Source organism: Pelobates fuscus, chromosome 4 (assembly GCF_036172605.1).
Source record: "Pelobates fuscus isolate aPelFus1 chromosome 4, aPelFus1.pri, whole genome shotgun sequence".
Taxonomy (NCBI): Eukaryota; Metazoa; Chordata; class Amphibia; order Anura; family Pelobatidae; genus Pelobates; species Pelobates fuscus.
This window is the reverse complement of record NC_086320.1, coordinates 92,476,553-92,496,011: the sequence shown is the minus strand read 5'-3', so window position 1 is coordinate 92,496,011 and position 19,459 is coordinate 92,476,553. Positions and strand designations below refer to the sequence as shown.

At 41.7% G+C, this 19,459-nt stretch overlaps 1 protein-coding gene across 1 annotated transcript in view; it reads left to right on the top strand.

Annotated features, from left to right (window-relative positions):
* Positions 1–19,459, top strand: part of RP1 (RP1 axonemal microtubule associated) — a 351,147-nt gene that overhangs the window by 169,547 nt on the left and 162,141 nt on the right. The window contains exons 26-28 of the mRNA XM_063451391.1: positions 14,405–14,624; positions 15,657–15,811; positions 18,734–18,812. Of these exons, the coding sequence (XP_063307461.1) occupies positions 14,405–14,624; positions 15,657–15,811; positions 18,734–18,812 (454 nt within the window). The remainder of the gene's footprint in view (positions 1–14,404; positions 14,625–15,656; positions 15,812–18,733; positions 18,813–19,459) is intronic.

The window sequence follows — 19,459 nt, the reverse complement described above, 5'->3', positions numbered from 1 at the left end:
TGAGGTCACTAGCGATAATATTAATACTGCATTTTTCAGTATCCAAAAAACATATCAGGATCAGATTAGAAGCCTCTGGGAAATTACCAGTCTAAAACAATATCTGGAACAGAAACTGGTTCCCAGAGGTCTTCGCCCTGAGATTTTACTACCAGACAAGGTCCAGACGGAGGAACAGTTGAGTGAATGGAATTCCATTTTACTTGACTGTTCCTCCAGATTAATGGACTTTCTGGTCAGACTTGAATCCATGAATTTTGAAACAATCAATTCCAAACTTAAAAACGACATTGTAGTAATCAAAAACTACAAAACTGACAATCTATACACCCAGATGGAGAATAAGTTACAGCAGAATATCAATAATTTTCGACATCACCTGAAAGTGAAAAAACACAATACATTCCAGAGAGATTTCAAGGACTTCAAGAACGGCAGAATATTTAGACAGTCCACGAAGTACCAAAGACGCCAATATAGGACCAGCAACCTCAACAGAGACGGAAATCCCCGTTCAATCGGAATACGGACCGTCCCAGAGATACAAGTACCCACAAGAACCCTACCAATAAAAGCATCCTTAAGGCTACAGACAAGTTAGTTTCTTTCCTGGATATCCCCATACCCACGGATACCAGCAACCCTCAGACAGCTACGAACTCCTCACTCAATCCTTTTTTAGACCAGGATCAGCACCGCCAACAACGGGGCCGTCTGAGAGACAGGGATCGATGGGGATACAAGAACCAGAATCGGTCTCAAAGACAGTAGTGTCCAATAAAGTAATTAACCTATCTGACTTCCACCTTGAACAACACCACCTCACGCTACTCAATAGAGGTCTCTCTTTTGTACCCACCCCCAGCTGTGATAAATTTAACTGGTCAAAGGATGTCAATTTATTTGGCCGCAAATTAGCTCTTAATATTCTCCATGCGAAAAAGGACCAACTGCTGGCCAATGAAATGGGCCTTACCCTGGAGGACTTCGAACTCTCAAAAACCTTAGACTCTCTCCTGTCTGAGAATGACCTTTCAAGACCTCTGACGGACTTCAAACCCCCAAGCTACTTCACCCCAAACTTCGGGGATACACCCCACGTGGATCTGTTCATCCAAATGTCATTAAAGGAATTAGAGGCCACACCATACCAAGCTCCAGCTTTCTATAACCTGAACTTTATGGAACGTAAAGCATTAAAAGACCTCAAACAACTTACTACGGTGGTCATCAAACCCGCAGACAAAGGGGGCAATATAGTCCTCATGAACAGACCAGAATACGTTGGGATGTGTATGGCACACCTTGATGACTCACTTCACTACAGGGCCCTACCCTCTGACCCCACTAAGATTTTTACAAACGAGCTGGATAAACTCCTGAATGACGCTTTGGATGACCAAATAATTAATAAAGATGAGTTCCGTTTCCTTTTACCACACAGAAACCCAACCATCGCAACGTTTTATTGTTTGCCAAAGATCCACAAGGGCATCCGCCCTCCTCCAGGCAGACCAATTGTCTCCGGCAACAATTGCTTGACTGAATCACCCAGCAGGTTCATTGAGAAGATCCTCCATCCCCTAGTGGTAACCCTACCATCTTACCTACAGGACACCAAATCCACTCTGTTGAAACTTCAGGATCTAACAGTCCCACCTTATACACAGTTAGCAAGCCTAGACGTGGTGGCACTATACACTAATATTCCTCACGACAAAGGCCTAAGGGCCTGCAGGCACTTCTTGGAGAACACGGCATACACTGACCGGCAGATCGACTTTATCATTAACATCCTTGAATTCGTCCTAACTCATAATTATTTCATGTTTAACGGCAATTCTTTTTACAGGTCTCCGGAACTGCGATGGGGACGGCCTGTGCACCTACCTATGCCAACCTATTTTTGGGGTGGTGGGAACAGTGTGTTGTCATGACACCACAGTTCTGTCACTTCCATGAGTATATCATCAGTTGGCATAGGTATATTGACGATATGCTACTAATGTGGTCAGGATCCGTCCCCCTGTTCCAGGAGTTCGTCAAGCGACTTAATGACAATGACATTAACTTGAAACTAACATATGTCATTGACGAACATGAACTTGTCTTCCTAGATCTCAAAATCCTGCTAACATTGGATGGCACAATACAAACGGAGCTATTCAGAAAATCCACCTCAACGAATAGCTTACTCCACTGGGACAGCCACCATCCATTCAAATTAAAAGCCTCCATCCCGTATGGTCAGTACCTACGCGTGAGACGGAACTGCTCGGTGGACCAGAGATTCCTTGACGAATGCCAAACGCTAAGATTACGCTTCAGGCAACTTGGATACCCTAACAGAGTGCTGAAAAACGCTTTCCACCGTGTGTGCCTATTGGACAGGAAATCCACATTGACATCTCACAGACCATCACAAGAACAAAAGGCCCCTCGCTGCATAGCTACATTTGACCAAGGTTGGTCACCCATGTCAAAAATTCTAAAGAACAATTGGCCGATTCTCCTACATAATCCAGTACTCTCCAAGGTACTACCGGACTACCCGCCACTGACAGCTCGGAGGCCTAGGAATCTCCAAGACCAATTGGTCCGTAGTCATTTGGCAACCACCCCACTTGCCACCAATTGGCTAACAGGCACAAAAGGGACATACAGGTGTGGACACTGTAAAGCCTGCCGCTACATTCGACCATCTAAACACGTTACATCTACACAAACCCACATCTCCGTTGAAACCAATGCACTGGTGAACTGCAGCACTACAAGAATTATTTACCTGATCACCTGTAGCTGCGGGACGCAGTACATAGGAAAAACGTTCCAACAATTTAAACGCAGAATTCTTCAACATGTAACGTCAGTTAAGAATATGATTACACCCACCCCGGTAGCACGGCATATCCAGAAATTCCATGGAGGCAATCCTGAGAATCTAACCTTCCAAGCCATCGAGAAACTATTTCCAAATCTGAGAAAGGGTGATTTCAACAAGGTGCTGTTACGCAAAGAGTCCCATTGGATCTTCTCGTTCAAGACCCTATCCCCACTGGGCTTGAACGAGGAATTCAATTATACCCCTTTCATCCATTGAGGTACCATCCGAGCCAACCATCAGACACCTGACAATCTCCCTGAGAGGACCTTCCTCATTGCCAGGACCCCCGCACCTGGAATCCTGTGCATATCACTGGTGCCAATACAGTACTGAACGTCTCCTATCTTCTGAGACTCCTGGTACTATATGCACCAATCTGTACCTTTCCCATTCATTCTCCCAGTAGGGTACCCTGACACGAGTCTCCGTCTAAATCAAATGGACTAACCTCCCTTGAGTTATAGTTTCACCCCAATTTAATGACTCTCTGTCACTCCAACTCCCCAACGGGTAACATTCTGACAGGTGACCATCTCATGTTACTGTCATTGTTGTCACAAGTATTATTCCTACTAATATTTTACCTTGACACTGGAATCTGTTTCTTTCCACAACCGGAATAACTTTTATATATTTGGGCAGACACTTGCACCCATTCTCAATCTCTTTCTTTTCTTTTCCTGATTTCACATTAATATGTTTAAACCTCATTCCGGAATTTCTGAATGAGCACCGGCAATCTACTTTGAGCCTTCCTGGCCACCGTCCCCTAACCCCTCCCCCTTAGGCCTCGCGCAACCAATGAGGTCTCGGAGAGGGCTATTTAAGACTCCTCAATCTGGGGAGTCTTTTTCCCCTGACGAGCCTGTGACACTCAGGCGAAACGCGCGTCGGGCTAAGACAACCGGGAGATCATATCCACTCTGTCGACACTCAAACCGACCTAGGTCTTACTTCGGGTGAGACCTTCACCCGCCCCACTGGACCTTACAGCTGGGTTTTCCATTACCTAGCACCTACACTGATGCCCCCTCGGTGACTGTTTGAAAGTTATCTATTGAACTCAGTGTATTTACTACCCAGACGGGTTACCTGTGCACTCAGCACTGTACCCTCTCCGCTATTCTTCTTACCTCTCTCTTTCCTATAACCGGTACCCATGAAGGCACCATTCCTCCTTACTCTCTACTTGGCACATCTATACCAGCCGGGACACTTAATCCTCAACATCCTTACAGGCACAGAGTAGGGGTTACAGCACACTGCACTGTACTCCCCACATATTGCTGTATTTTCCCCCTAGAAGGAGGGAACCTGGCTAATCTTACACCTGTCTCGTCATTTTAGACGTGCACAAAATATTTGGCCGGCCATTGACGAACCCCGCTACTTTCTGCAGCATTTGGTATTGGCAGGCGAGTTCTGCTACATTCTCTCAACCTAAGGCTCTTACTAAGGGGATATCTCTCTCCACGAGCACCGCTAATTTGTATACTGGGTTCTAGTTGCATATTTTAATAGTGTTCATTACATTGATCCTATCAGCAACTCCCCCGGACACGTACATTTTAGCCCTGAGATAATTACAGTACTCCCTAACTTGCCATATTGTATCGGGGGTCAGTATTTGCTAATTTGTGTACTGGGATCTGGTTGCATATTTGAATAGTGTTCATTTCATTGAGCCTATCAGCAACACCCCCGGACACGTACACTTTAGCCCTGAGGTAATTACAGTACTCCCTAACCCCGCTCTGCTATAATCGATATTGACTAAGCCGTGTAGCACTCTGGCCACGGTGGGCTCTCATTAGGGGCATATATCCCTCGACGAGTATCACCAACCTGTACACCAGAACTTGTTAGCACCCTTTGGACAGTAATTGACACATACACTGATCCTACGAGCAAAACCCTTGACATTTCAGCCTTCAGCCGATTACATGACAGTGGGTTGCACGCGTTTGTGGTACCAATTGCTAACTTTGACAGGTCAGGTTAACTAAGACCGGGTGTGTTTTCATTTGAATCATGACCATCGATTTATTACTATTTATTTTATTTTTTGTTCCGACAGGTGACCACGGTTACTATTGTGAACCAGCACTAGCGCTGGACAGTACTGAGCATCTCACTGTACACCACCTTAGGGTTAGGTAGTGCTACTTTATTGTTACTTAAATTGTTTGATTAAGGTGCTGTGCACCTCATTGTCTCCTTTCCCCCCCCCTCCCCCTGTGTACATAAATCAGTTTATGTTACCTAATAAAGATATAACTTTTTAACTGTTTTCTTTTGACATATGGGGTATATCTCCATACAATATAGGACAGACTTCGTTCTCTTCTTGTTTAGTGAAATAAGAGACACGGTCTGCTAGGACTGAAACATGACAAACTGACAATTGGAGGAAAACATTAAAGATATATCGTACTTTAAAGGGCTACTCCAAGCACTTGTCTTATTTTATTTTACATTCATTTTAAGTGTTTATGGTGCCTGGAGTCTGTATGTGCAGCATTTTACTTTGAAACAATGTTCCGGAATGACTAATGTCAATTCTTTGCAAAATTGGTATCTGACAGCGCTCACTCCATGCCACCCTGCCCTCCCCTCAGTCTGTCCTCTCTGGACAAAGAGAATCAGGCTGAGGGGAAAACATGGACTTGGCCACAGAACTGAGGTGAGGTTTACTTTTTTTAGATAAATGATGGAAACAAAATTGAAATCGAGCAAACTGGGTATTCCAAATGCTTCTAGTTGCTTCTAGTCCACCCAAATTGGCTGACTCGTAGAGCCATAATATAACTCCAGCAAAAATCCATAGCAAAGCTCTACTGAGACAAACTCCTCTTCACAGTAGGTGACTCCTTGATAGGTTGAAACTGTGAGGCCAAGGCTCAGTATTTTCTTAAAGAACACGCCCAAGTAGGCAGATCTTTGATCCGCAAGTCATTGTAAGACACTCCTTATCCTCAAGCCGTACATAAAGTAGGAGTGGCCTTGAATATAACTCTCATAAGAATAATTGGTTGCACACCAGCACCAAAACTAGTGTTACAAATCCATTTTCTTTTTGTTGTTTTTTCCCTATCATACTGGGATTTTAACACAATGTGCACTTTATAGTTTGTAGCCAAATCCTACTTTTGTCTAGAGTGGGTTGCAGAGAGGGAACAAGAGCAGCAATCTAGTACTCATCTGTAGTAGCTAGCTTAACATACCTCTAGCTATACGCCTTTAAATGGCAGTTGAACAACTATAGATTCAAGACAATAGGCTTTTGAATATGTACATTTAGTAATTGTCCTATAGAGTTCTCATATAGAGGATGAATACATATATCCTGTATATAGTAGATTGCTAGGATTACTAGCAAACGAGGTTACCCCGCTATACTCTTTATATTTTGCTTTACTTCTATCCTTTTAGTACTATGTTACAGTGCACATTAACTCTAACTTGGGCGAGTTCAATTTTATCCATAGGAAGAACAATGATTCTGTAGACTATGAGTGTCTGACCCTACTATAGGGCAGCCCTTCTCTTGGTTTTCTTTGTGTATGTGTTCCTGTAGTCTGAATGATTGTGGATAAAAGTGTATGAGCTTTTCAGTTTAGTTTGTTTTTACTCTCCTGTATGATTCAAAATACACAGAAATAGTAATACCAGCTTAATAGCGAATATCCATTTGATTCTTATTTAATAGCTTGATCTTCTTCATCGTCGAAGTGCATAAGATTATTCCCTATCTGGGGTTCGCAGTTTAAAACACAATTCACTATCTACACTGGGTGGGAACACTGACATTTCTAATCGCTTACTCTGTTTATTCAGTATCGTTCTATGCAACCCAGACATCTATATGCTAATGTCCTCACTTAGTAACTTTCATTTTTCAGTCAATAACCATGTTTCCAATGGAATATACATATAAATAAAGCAAAGAGGCTCAGGCAACACTGTAGACATTTTTTATTAGTTAGACACACCATTACGTTTTTGAAATATTTGACTATTTTTTTATTTATTTTTTTTTTACAGATTTTCACTTGCTGACCTCCTAGCACACTGTGTATATATTTTTATTAGTATTCTTCATATATTGAGGAGAGTTTTTGTACACTAGTGGAGGGAGTCCTTTAGTTCTTTAGGCATTCTCCCTTCTTTTCTTCATTGATTACAAGGGGGTATGCCCAGGATACATGTAGTGGTATCCAGCTAATTCTTGTAGCCTAGGTTTGTTGCTGTGGCACAACTTTGTTACACTGCTCAAATATTTACTACAATCACATAGATAATCGTGCAGTAGAGAGAACTTCTGCACCAAATAAGCAACCGTGAAGATAGACAAGGCAGGTTTACAAGATGTTATGGCTAAGTTTGTCACATACCTGCTGGTGGTTATGAGAGTAGAAGTTCCAATCATCACATACTGATAACAGCTATACAATGACTGATATAAGTTTACACACAACTGTGGAGAAAGAGGCCTAGGCCTCAATGTAATATTTTTTCATAAGCTTGTCAAATGAGTTACTGGATACAAATTTTAAACGATTTAATATTTTGAAAGCTTTTTTAATATATTAATATATAGTTTTGATATATTGATCTAAATCTTAATATATGATATATTGTTTGAAACTTAAATATTTTGAAAAAATATTTAAAAAGTTTATATTAAAATCATTTGAAAAGCTTACCCAAAAATAACATATCAAGGCCCTTGTTATACAAATGGATCTTGCACACCAGGAAACATTTTGCTTGTCTGCCTTATTAACAGTCAAAGGGATGAATCTTTATGGTCCAAATTAAAACTCACTACAGAAAAAAGGGGGCTTGGGGGTACACTTGGAGCATACATTTCTCAGTAGTAGTGCTTCCATAAAGACCCAAATATATACAAAAAAAAGATTAAGGAACAGCGCACACATAAAAATAGAGTTTTACATTTTACAAGGCTACTTTAAATCGCCTATTTAGCAAACAATATGTGGATTCAGTTACACCATATGATCAATTCCTTATTTTCTGTGTATATTTGGAATCCAGACCAAATTCTTTTTGGGTTGAGCACCCCACGCCTTCTCTACAGGTGCCCCTTTGGAAGTGAACACAGGAAAGTATACATTTGATGAAAGTCTCTGGCAGCAGTTTAGGCAGTAAGTATTGCAGTTAGTATACTTATCTTGTATGTTAAAATTAGTGTAGGACCGACTGATATTGGGATACTGTTACGTAGTGGTGGGCCTAACACGATATGGTCATATGATGTAATGGAATAACCATACTTGTTTGCTAAATTAGGTGATTTTAAGTAGCCTTGAAACATTTTAAAGAAATGTTTGTGTATGCACAGTTCCTTAATCTGTATTTTGTATATATGTTGGTCTTTACAGCAGCACTATTACTGAGAAATGCATGTTCCTGGTGTGTCCTCCAATTTTCTTTTTTCTGCCAGTAATTTATGCGGACTCTCCCCCTCTGCGGGTAGTTCCACCCGGTTTATCATTTGTGCTGCCTTTTTACCCCCATCCCGTCAGCGTCCCACTTCTCAGGAAACCAGAGTTGGGAGGTATCATGCTTTGTATATGTAAGTAAAAGTGCACTCTTGTGCCTTTCCTAATGTTCTGATACTCATTATGTGCGTATCATGCATTACTAAAAGTGTGATGTCGACATGCAGTGGAAACAGGGCTGTTAATTTCAAGTACTAGGCAACTTTAGCAAAACCAGGCTTTCATGGTTATACACATTGTTAAATAAAGCAAACACTAATATTTAATTTCCCCTGAATTTAATAATTACTAATAAGTAGGTATTGCAGGTCTGAGTTGGCTTCAAATTTAGTTCATGCGGAATTAACTGAATAATAATGAGGGGAATCAATAAATTCACAGTGATGGGTTTTAATAATGAGATGAGATTGTAATCTGTAGTTGTTATTGCAGGTTCATGCAGGGGTATGATATTAATTTATTGCATTACACATACTCTATAGAGGCACACTACCATGGAAACAAAATATTTTGTTTGTTCATTTAAAAAAAATGTTATTCTAATCATGAATAAAAAAAACATTTATTACCTGGGTAGTTTACATTTAGTTTATTTCTGGTTAATGGTTGCAGAATATATTTATAAAAAATGGGTGATCAATTAATAAATTGTGACTTGGATACAGATGCTAAAGAACCATGGGTTAAGAGATATTGGGGGTTAATTATCAAAGTGCTCTGCTCTAAAAAGTGGTTTAAAGCAGGGCTCACAATTTCAGGTCTTGACCTACTAGCCAGGTCATCTTGTTTAATGTCTGGAGACCACATCAGCCATTTTTCCAAAAACATAAACAAAGACATTTTGGATATACTATTCCTATTTCAATGTGTAATGCCTTTAAAATGCAAAAAACAAACAAACATACCTTCGTATATAGATAGAAGATAAGTTATCCTCCCACCACATACACCAAACAAAGTGACCCCAGACAGCATCAGACCAAGGCTTGGAATGCCCAAGCCTGCCAAAATCCTGGTTCCCTTTACTCAGATCACACTAATTGAGGTGTGTGATGACATCATCGCATCTGATGATTATGCGATGATGTCATCACACACCTCAATTAGTGTGATCTGAGAGAGAGGAACCAGGATTTTCCATAGATAGAAGATAAGTTATCCTCCCACCACATACACCAAACAAAGTGACCCCAGACAGCATCGGACCGAGACTTGGAATGCCCAAGCCTGCCAAAATCCTGGTTCCTCTCATTCAGATCACACTAATTGAGGTGTGTGATGACATTATCGCATCTGATGATGATGCGATGATGTCATCACACACCTGAATTTGTGTGATCTGAGTGAGAAGAACCAGGATTTTCCAGGAGGGATAAGCCAAATGGCAAATGATTTAGGTAAACTAGAAAAATGGTCAGAGTTGTGGCAACTGACATTTAATGTGGATAAGTGCAAGATAATGCACGTAAAAACCCAACACCCAGTACAGAATATTTGATAGAGTCCTAACCTCAACATCTGAGGAAAGGGATTTAGGGGTGATTATTTCTGATGACTTAAAGGTAGGCAGACAATGTAATAGAGCAGCAGGAAATGCTAGCAGAATGCTTGGTTGTATAGGGAGAGGTATTAGCAGTAGAAAGAGGGAAGTGCTCATGCCATTGTACAGAACACTGGTGAGACCTCACTTGGAATATTGTACGCAGTACTGGAGACCGTATCTTCAGAAGGATATTGATACCTTAGAGAGAGTTCAGAGAAGGGCTACTAAACTGGTTCATGGATTGCAGGATAAAACTTACCAGGAAAGGTTAAAGGATCTTAACATGTATAGCTTGGAGGAAAGATGAGACAGGGGGGATATGATAGAAACATTTAAATACATAAAGGGAATCAACACAGTAAAGGAGAAGACTAGAAAAACTACCACAACAAGAGGACATAGTCTTAAATTAGAGGGACAAAGGTTTAAAAATATTATCAGGAAGTATTACTTTACTGAGAGGGTAGTGGATGCATGGAATAGCCTTCCAGCTGAAGTGGTAGAGGTTAACACAGTAAAGGAGTTTAAGCATGTGTGGCATAGGCATAAGGCTATCCTAGCAATAAGATAAGGCCAGGGACTAATGAAAGTATTTAGAAAATTGGGCACACTAGATGGGCCGAATGGTTCTTATCTGCCGTCACATTCTATGTTTCTACGTTTCTGACGTGATCGCCATCTTACCATGACAAACAGGAGAGTCCCATACTTGTGGAGGTTACAAGAAGAATGCCGATCCTGCACTAAGGCGTAAAAAGAGTAGGAAAACAATACCTGGAAAACACAAATTCGCTATACAGACACTCCTCATTTACCGACCGGGCTCTGTTCCTACGACCCGGTCGTAAAAGGAATTGATCGGTAAGTGAGGAGTTAAGGGATTCCCAGCTCCGCTGCATTCTTCTATGTTCGGGGAAATGTCCCTGAACATAGACAAACGCAACAGAGCAGGGAATCCCTTTAATCTATGTTCGGGGAAATTTCCCCGAATTTCCCCTGTCGTGTTTAGCTGTAATTGAGGTTAGGGGAGTGGTTTATGTAATTATATACAAATAAAAAAGTCTCTGAAAATGTATACATAATGAGGTGTCTGCCGATATGTGTAAGGTGCAGATCTGTAACACACACACACTCTCACATGATGTTTTAACTGCCCCTCCACACATACTGCACTCCAGAGCAGCGCTCCTCACCCTCTCCTCAAGGCACACCTAACAGTTCAGTATTCAGTATTTTTAGGGATTACCTGGGTGTGTCTGAGGTGTTAAGAAAAAAAAAACACCCTTAAGTCACACCCGGGTAATCCCTAAATCCTGAACTATTAGCTGTGCCCCGAGGAGAGGGTTGAGGAGCTCTGCTCTAGAGCATCTTTCTGTATTGGAGATATAGCAGGTCAGAAACAAGACACATAGGCCGGCCTGGGAACAGAAAGCAGCCCTGGAAAAAAATTATTCCAGCCCTCTAATTCATTGTGTCACATAGTTAGCTTTGGAAGACTTTGTCTTACCTGCAGCCCCTCGCTCCAGATGATCCATGGGTGTTACAGTGCTATAACCGCCACCCTCCAGGACGCCCCCTGTCTGTTGTGACTGGCTCTGCTTGGGGAAAATTCTTTAAGCAGGGAAATACTCCATGCCGATATCAGCATATTGGCATCAGTGTGTCAATTATATAATTTCAGAAAATATATATATATAAATATATATAAATTACACTAGTTCAATGGCACACACACACTGACTACAGAAAAGCTCACTGACACAAACAAGCTCATTACAGACAAGCTCACCGATACACACAAATGCTCTCTGACCCATGCACAAGCTCATTACAGACAAGCTTACGTTCACTGACATTCACTCAAGCACACTAGAGACAAACACAACCCAACTACAGACAAGCTCACAACACACACAGCCTCTCTGACCAACACAAGCTCGCTAATGACAAACACAGAATTGCTCTAACCCACACAAGCTTACTACAGGCAAGCTCACTGACACACACAAGCTCACTACAGACAAGCACACCAACACACACAAGCTCCCTGCCCCATACACAAGCTCACAACAGTCAAACTTACTGACACACACAAGCTTATTACAGGCAAGCTCACTGATACACACGCACACTACAAACTCACTGACAAACACAAGCTTACTAAGCTAGTTCATACACACAAGCACACTACAAGCTCATTGATACCCACAAGCTTACTGATACACACACAAGCCCACTACAAGCTCACTGATACACACAAGCTTACTACAAGCTCACTGATACACACACAAGCACACTACAAGTTCACGGATACACACACAACCACACTACAAGCTCATTGATACACACACGCACACTACGAGCTAGCTGATACACACACGCACACTACAAGCTCACTAATACACACACACACACACACATTACAAGCTAGCTGATACACACAAGCACACTACAAGCTCACTGATACACACAAGCACACTACAAGCTCACTGATACACACAAGCATACTACAAGCTAGCTGATACACACACAAGCACACTACAAGCTCATTGATAAACACACAAGCACACTACAAGCTCATTGATACACACACACACACACTACAAGCTAGCTGATACACACAAGCACACTACAAGCTCACTGATACACACAAGCACACTACAAGCTAGCTGATACACACAAGCACATTTCAAGCTAGCTGATACAAACACAAGCACACTACAAGCTAGCTGATACACACAAGCACACTTCAAGCTAGCTGATACACACACAAGCACACTACAAGCTCACTGATACACACAAGCACACTACAAGCTCACTGATACACACAAGCACACTACAAGCTAGCTGATACACACAAGCACACTACAAGCTAGCTGATACACACAAGCACACTACAAGCTCACTGATACACACAAGCACACTACAAGCTAGCTGATACACACAAGCACACTTCAAGCTAGCTGATACAAACACAAGCACACTACAAGCTCACTGATACACACAAGCACACTTCAAGCTAGCTGATACACACACAAGCACACTACAAGCTCACTGATACACACAAGCACACTACAAGCTAGCTGATACACACACAAGCACACTACAAGCTCACTGATACACACAAGCACACTACAAGCTAGCTGATACACACACAAGCACACTACAAGCTCACTGATACACACAAGCACACTACAAGCTCACTGATACACACAAGCACACTACAAGCTAGCTGATACACACAAGCACACTACAAGCTAGCTGATACACACAAGCACACTACAAGCTAGCTGATACACACAAGCACACTTCAAGCTAGCTGATATACACACAAGCACACTACAAGCTCACTGATACACACAAGCACACTACAAGCTAGCTGATACACACACAAGCACACTACAAGCTAGCTGATACACACAAGCACACTACAAGCTAGCTGATACACACACACACACACTCTCTCTCTCTCTCTCTCTCTCTCACTCTTTCACTCTTTCACTCTTTCAGTGTCACTCATACAATTACCTGTCACTGGCAGTGTGTATTCTAAGCTTGGTGTGAGGTTCCTTCATGATATGCTTTCTCTTCCTGTGTGAAAGGTCACCAGGCTGAGGCTGGGGGTGGAGCTCCAATGCAGGGGTTGGATCCTACCAGACTGGCCGTGCAGAGAGACTGGCAATGTGTGGGAGGCTCTCACTCCTCCCTGCTGCAGATGGCTGCTACCTCTGTCTGTGTACCAGCCTCTAGCAGCCACCTCGGTAATTATCTGCCCCAGCCCCAAAACAAAACTCAGAGGAGGAAAAAATATTTTTTCAGGTGCTGCACTGCCAGCCCCAAGTCTACGGCCCACCGGGAAATTTCCCGGTATCCCGGTGGGCCAGTCCGGCCCTGCACATAGGCTCCCTTCAGGTGTACAGCCGGAGCTCTTCCCTCTCGGTACAGAAAACCATGCTGCAGCCTCTCTAACTGTCAGCCTCTCTGCACAGATAGATATCTAGCACCGAGTGAGGGAGAGGGAGGGAAAGCCAGACTGAGTATAGGTGTATGTACAGTACTCAATAAGTTTATATGAGCTCCATGCGCAACTATAGAAAATGACATACATGCTGGACATCGACCCATACCAATGTCAGCCAGGCTGAAAAAACATCATGTTTTACATGAAGGATTAAGGGGACAGAGACCGGGGCAGTGCACCCAGGCCACTTTAATGAGAGGAAGTGGTCTGTGTGGCTATAGTGTATATATATCATATTTATAATTCAGGTATTCAGCCCAAAATTTTCAATTCCTGACAATTCACATCAGTGACTATACTAGAACATTTTCATATGTCTGGTCAAAAAGTATTGTTTTTTTGTCTCACAGTGTATCTATTTCCATGTCTATCAATTTGTCTGTCTGTCTATCAATACATTATTTTACATTTTATTTTTGCATTTCTTAAAGGTTAACCTAAATCATGTGGATAAACCATATAAAATACGCATTGGCCATGACAATTCAGGGGAAAATCCTAATTGGTATCTGGAAGGGATGAGACTTCAAAACCTACGATCAGAAGAAGAATTATATTTACCAATGAACCGATGGCTTGCAGAGGATAAGGATGATGGGGACACATGGAGAGAACTTGCTCTGACAATAAATGGAGGTCGTCCACTGCCACGTATGTAATTTGGAACTTGTGCATCTCAATGTTTAAGTGTGTAAAGAAGACATTTGAATGCCAAGTTTTTGAATTTTGAATTTCATATTTGGTAAACTTGATAATTTTATAAAAGAAAGTATACTACAAAATTATAGGTTGAAAATATTACTGGTATATGGCAGTCTATTATTCTACCACAAAGCATATGATCAGTCAGTCTCTCCACTAGTTTACGGTCATGCATTTCCCATAATGTTCTATATGCATGCCGTTTAGGTCAGGAATCATCTTTTTTAGTCATTTCTTCAAAGTGCATGGCATAAGATGATATTAAAGGACCACTATAGTGCCAGGAAAACATACTCGTTTTCCTGGCACTATAGTGTCCTGAGGGTGCCCCCACCCTCAGGGACCCCCTCCCGCCGGGCTCTAGGGGGTGGAAGGGGTTAAAATATTACCTTTCTCCAGCGCCGGGCTGGGAGCTTTCCTCCTCCTCTCCTCCTTCCTCGCGACGTCATCGGCTGAATGCGCATGCGCGGCAGGAGCCGCGTGTGCATTCAGCCAGTCTCATAGGAAAGCATTTACAATGCTTTCCTATGGACGCTGGCGTCTTCTCACTGTGATTTTCACAGTGAGAAGCACGCAAGCGCCTTTAGCGGCTGTCAATGAGACAGCCACTAGAGGCTCTGGAGGCTGGATTACCCCTCAGTATAAACATAGCAGTTTCTCTGAAACTGCTATGGTTATTAAAAAAAAGGGTTAACCATAGCTGGACCAGGCACCCAGACCACTTAATTAAGCTGAAGTGGTCTGGGTGCCTATAGTGGTCCTTTAAGGCAATCTGCATTGTAAGCTGCACTGTGCCTTGACAGCCCCACTTAATTTTAGGAGATATTTCACAGTATGCATTAAAAGAAATATTATCAAAATTTCAATCCCTATTGGGTACAAATTACTATTTAATGCATTACTATATAGATTGTAGCATTTCTGGTTGCCCTATTCACTGTGAAAATATACAATTTCTTTATTTTTTGGTTTTTATTTTAGTTTTGGATTATGAAATTCACGTTTACACAGGAGCTCTTTCCAGTCCTGGCATAGACTCAAATATTTATATAAATATAATTGGAAGAAGAGGAGATTCTGGAAAACGAAAGCTGCACAGGTCCCAAAATCACAAAGCCATGTTTCGGAAAGAACAGGTAACGCATTTGATGTTTTAGTCCTACTGTTGCTTTCATGCCCACTGTTGAATCATTTAAATAGGCCAATAGCTGCATTTTTTGTGCCTTCTTAGCAGATGCACATTACAGATGGAAGTAACAAGGTACCAACAATATGAATGTGTAAACATTGTTTGTTATATGTAACTAAAATAAAACAAAGGTTCCTAGGAAAATATTGTATGCAGATTTTAAAGGGACACTCCAGACTACTAAAGCACTTAAGCTTGCTGAAAAGCTTTATGTGTGAAGAGTGTGCCCTCTTTATTTCATTTTGTAAATAGTGCAGATTTCAATAGAAATTAACACCTTTATAAATAATACTGGTTACGCCCCCTGGCTTTTGAAGCAGACAACAGCTCCTGTTACTTCCTGGTTTGGTTAGCTTTTTTGGATATAGTGATAGGAATCAGCAACATGTTTCTATGATGTGATTGCTCCACATTTTTGAACTCCAACCAACAAGAATTTCTTAGTTAATATAACCAGGGATTATGTTATTGTTATTTCCCATTAAGTGCCATCCATTATAAATACACCGATCAGACAGAACAGTATAACCACTGACAGGTGAAGTGGATTACATGGATCATATCGTTACAATAGCACCTGTCAAGGGGTGGGCTATATTAGAAAGCAAGTGGGAAGTCACTTCTTGTATTTTATGTGATGGAAGCAGGAAAAATGGGCAAGCGAAAAGATCTGAGTGACTCTGACAAAGGCAAATAGTGATGGTTAGACAAGTGGATCAGAACATTTCCAAAATGGCAAGTATTGTGAAGTGTTCCTGGTATGCAGTGGTTAGTACCTACCAAAAGTTGAGCAAGGAAGGACAACTGGTGAACCGGTGTCAGGAACATGGGTGCCCAAGGCTCATCAATGCACATGGAGTGCGAAGGCTAGCCCTTGTGGTCCAATGCTGGCTGTAACGGATCACCTATACTCCGGCTGAGTATATCCGCTGTAGTTCTCCCAAATCCTCAGTGAAACAGTGATTATAGCTCCCAATTCCCCAAACATCAGCCTAGAGTTAATGAAGGGTAGAAACGAATGTGTTTAATCTGGCCAACTGGCCCACTTATATACAAAAGCAGGAGGATGGAGAACATGCCCAGAACACTCCCACAAAATGGCTACAATTTACAGTGACTGACCTAAGAAAACACATAAAAATACATAACAATCATATAGGTACCCCCACAAATGTTATATCCCTGGATATCTTGGACCTGAGCGCCCAAGTTATCCAAATAGCGCTCAGATCCATGCAGTGTAGGGGAAACGCCACCGTGTCAAAGTTCTGACCGGCCGCACACATGGTCCTATGCCTAAAACAGCTCCAGGGCGTTTGGTGCTTTTGCCGGTCAACTTTCGGGAGCTCCTGTGGCCACAATACGGGGTGCTCCGCTTGGCTCTTAGGTAGTGTTTGTTCCCCTTAGTCCCAGGCACCCAGGGAAAGCTGGTAATGGTGGGTGGGGAGATTTAACTTCAGAACAGGGTCTTTGTATGTGGCCCATAGCCCTTGGGCAGGAGGCTAGCTAGCAGGCTCCTCCAGGAGTTCGTGACAAATGTCCAGGGTAAGGAGCGTTTGTCACACTGGCCTTGAAAGAAAGGTGTTAGAACATACAGTGCTTTGCAGTTTTCTGCATATGAGGCTGCGTAGCTCAAGGCCAGTTAGAGTACCAATGATGACCCTGTCCACTGCTGAAAGTGCCTTTTATAGTGATGTGAGTGTCAGAACTGACCAATGGAGCAATGGAAGAAGGTTGCCTGGTCTGATGAATCACATTTTCTTTTATATCATGTGGATGGCCTGGTGCGTTTATCTGCAGAAGAGATAGTTGCAGGATGCACTATGGGAAGAAGGCAGACCTGCAGAGGAACTGGTATGCTCTAGGCAATAATCTGCTGGGAAACTTTGAATCCTGGCGATCATATGAATATTAACTCTATGTAGAGATTTTTGTAGATCATGCACAACGCTTCATTGCAATGTTATTCCCTGACAGTGGCCTATCAGCAGGATAATGTACAAAGCCACATTCCAAAAATTATGAAATAACACAACAAAGTGTTCAACAAGTTGCCTTTGCCTCCAAATTCTCCAGATCTCAATCAAAATGTCTTGGTGCCAGATACTACAGGACATGTTCAGAGGTCTTGTGGAGTCCATGCCTCAACACATCAGAGCTGTTTTGGCAGCATGAGGGAGACCTTCATGATACATTAGGCACATGGTTTTAATGTTGTGACTGATCAGTGTATTATATACCTATTACTGTAGTGATACTTACCTGGTCCTTGATCACAAACCTCAGAACAGGCCACGCAGGCAGGATGAGAAAACCATCTGTGCAGACCGAGTCCCAGCATTTGGAGCACGTCTTTAAAGACACACAGGACATAATGTCATTTCTGGCTTAGATTGGTCCATGTCAGTCCAGCCACCCCGTTAACGCATGTTCATGGGTCGCAGACGTGACATGGACCTATCACACATCACAGCAGTATTTAAACTCCTCTGGTCCCATTTACTGTGCATTAATGTGGTTTCTGTTCTCAGTACCCTTTAGTGCATTTCTTGTTACTTTATGATATTTCTGTCACTGACCTCAGCTTTGTTCCTGACCCTGAGTTTCTCTGTAACCCTTTTCTGACTTGTTTACTTGTACTACTGACATATCTGAGTCTGGCTAGTTCTCGTTTTTGCAGTCTCTCTGTTATCCTGACCTAGGCTTGTATTTTACTACATTTCCTCTCCCATGTACGTTAAACCTGGCTAGTAATACATCCATTTCAGTCTGTTACAGTTATCCTAGAATCTGCAGGTTGGGGTTATTCAATTAGAAACCCATATTAATGTGATAACAAATATAATGTAGATGTTTACATATTTTTTAGGTTGATATATTTATCATTCAAGCTGTTTCTTTGGGGTCTGTTCAGAAAATCAAGATTAGTCGAGATGGATCAGGACATGGTATGGAACTTCATATAAAACTAATATTTCAGTGTCAATGTAAAAATTATTGTGTAATCATGTTTGCAAATAGTCAAACTCTGTACCTGTGAAATATTACTCATATATATATATATAAATAATCATATGTGTCCCTCCATAACGCATATCAAGCAATGCCTATTTCCTTGTTGGCCAATGTTTTAATAATGATGACCATATTTGCACAGATTTAAATAAGTTTATAGAAAAGTAAGGTCCAAAGAAATGGACCTATGTGTAAGAGTAAAAAGTTCTGGCTAAAGGAAAAACCTCTCAACTGAATGAAGGACTCCACTAAAGCTAGATTAATATAACACACTATTATTAACTAATAATATAGTGTATACAATATTGGTAATAATATACCTAGTATGTGACTTAATGTAGTGGCTAACAGATCATAATTCATGATCTGTAGTGGGTAAAACGGAATCTCTCCTTTTGTGTGGAAAAGTGAATCGAAATCCAAAGTGCTTGATGCTGATTAAAATCCGTTTATTTGATAGAATAAAAACGAAGATAGTGCACTCACAGTATAGTAAAGAGTCTCTGACGCTAGACTGGAATCTGGAAAGTTTTGGTGTTAGCAGCTTGATTTTTTCTCTCTCGGTCTGTATACACTATAT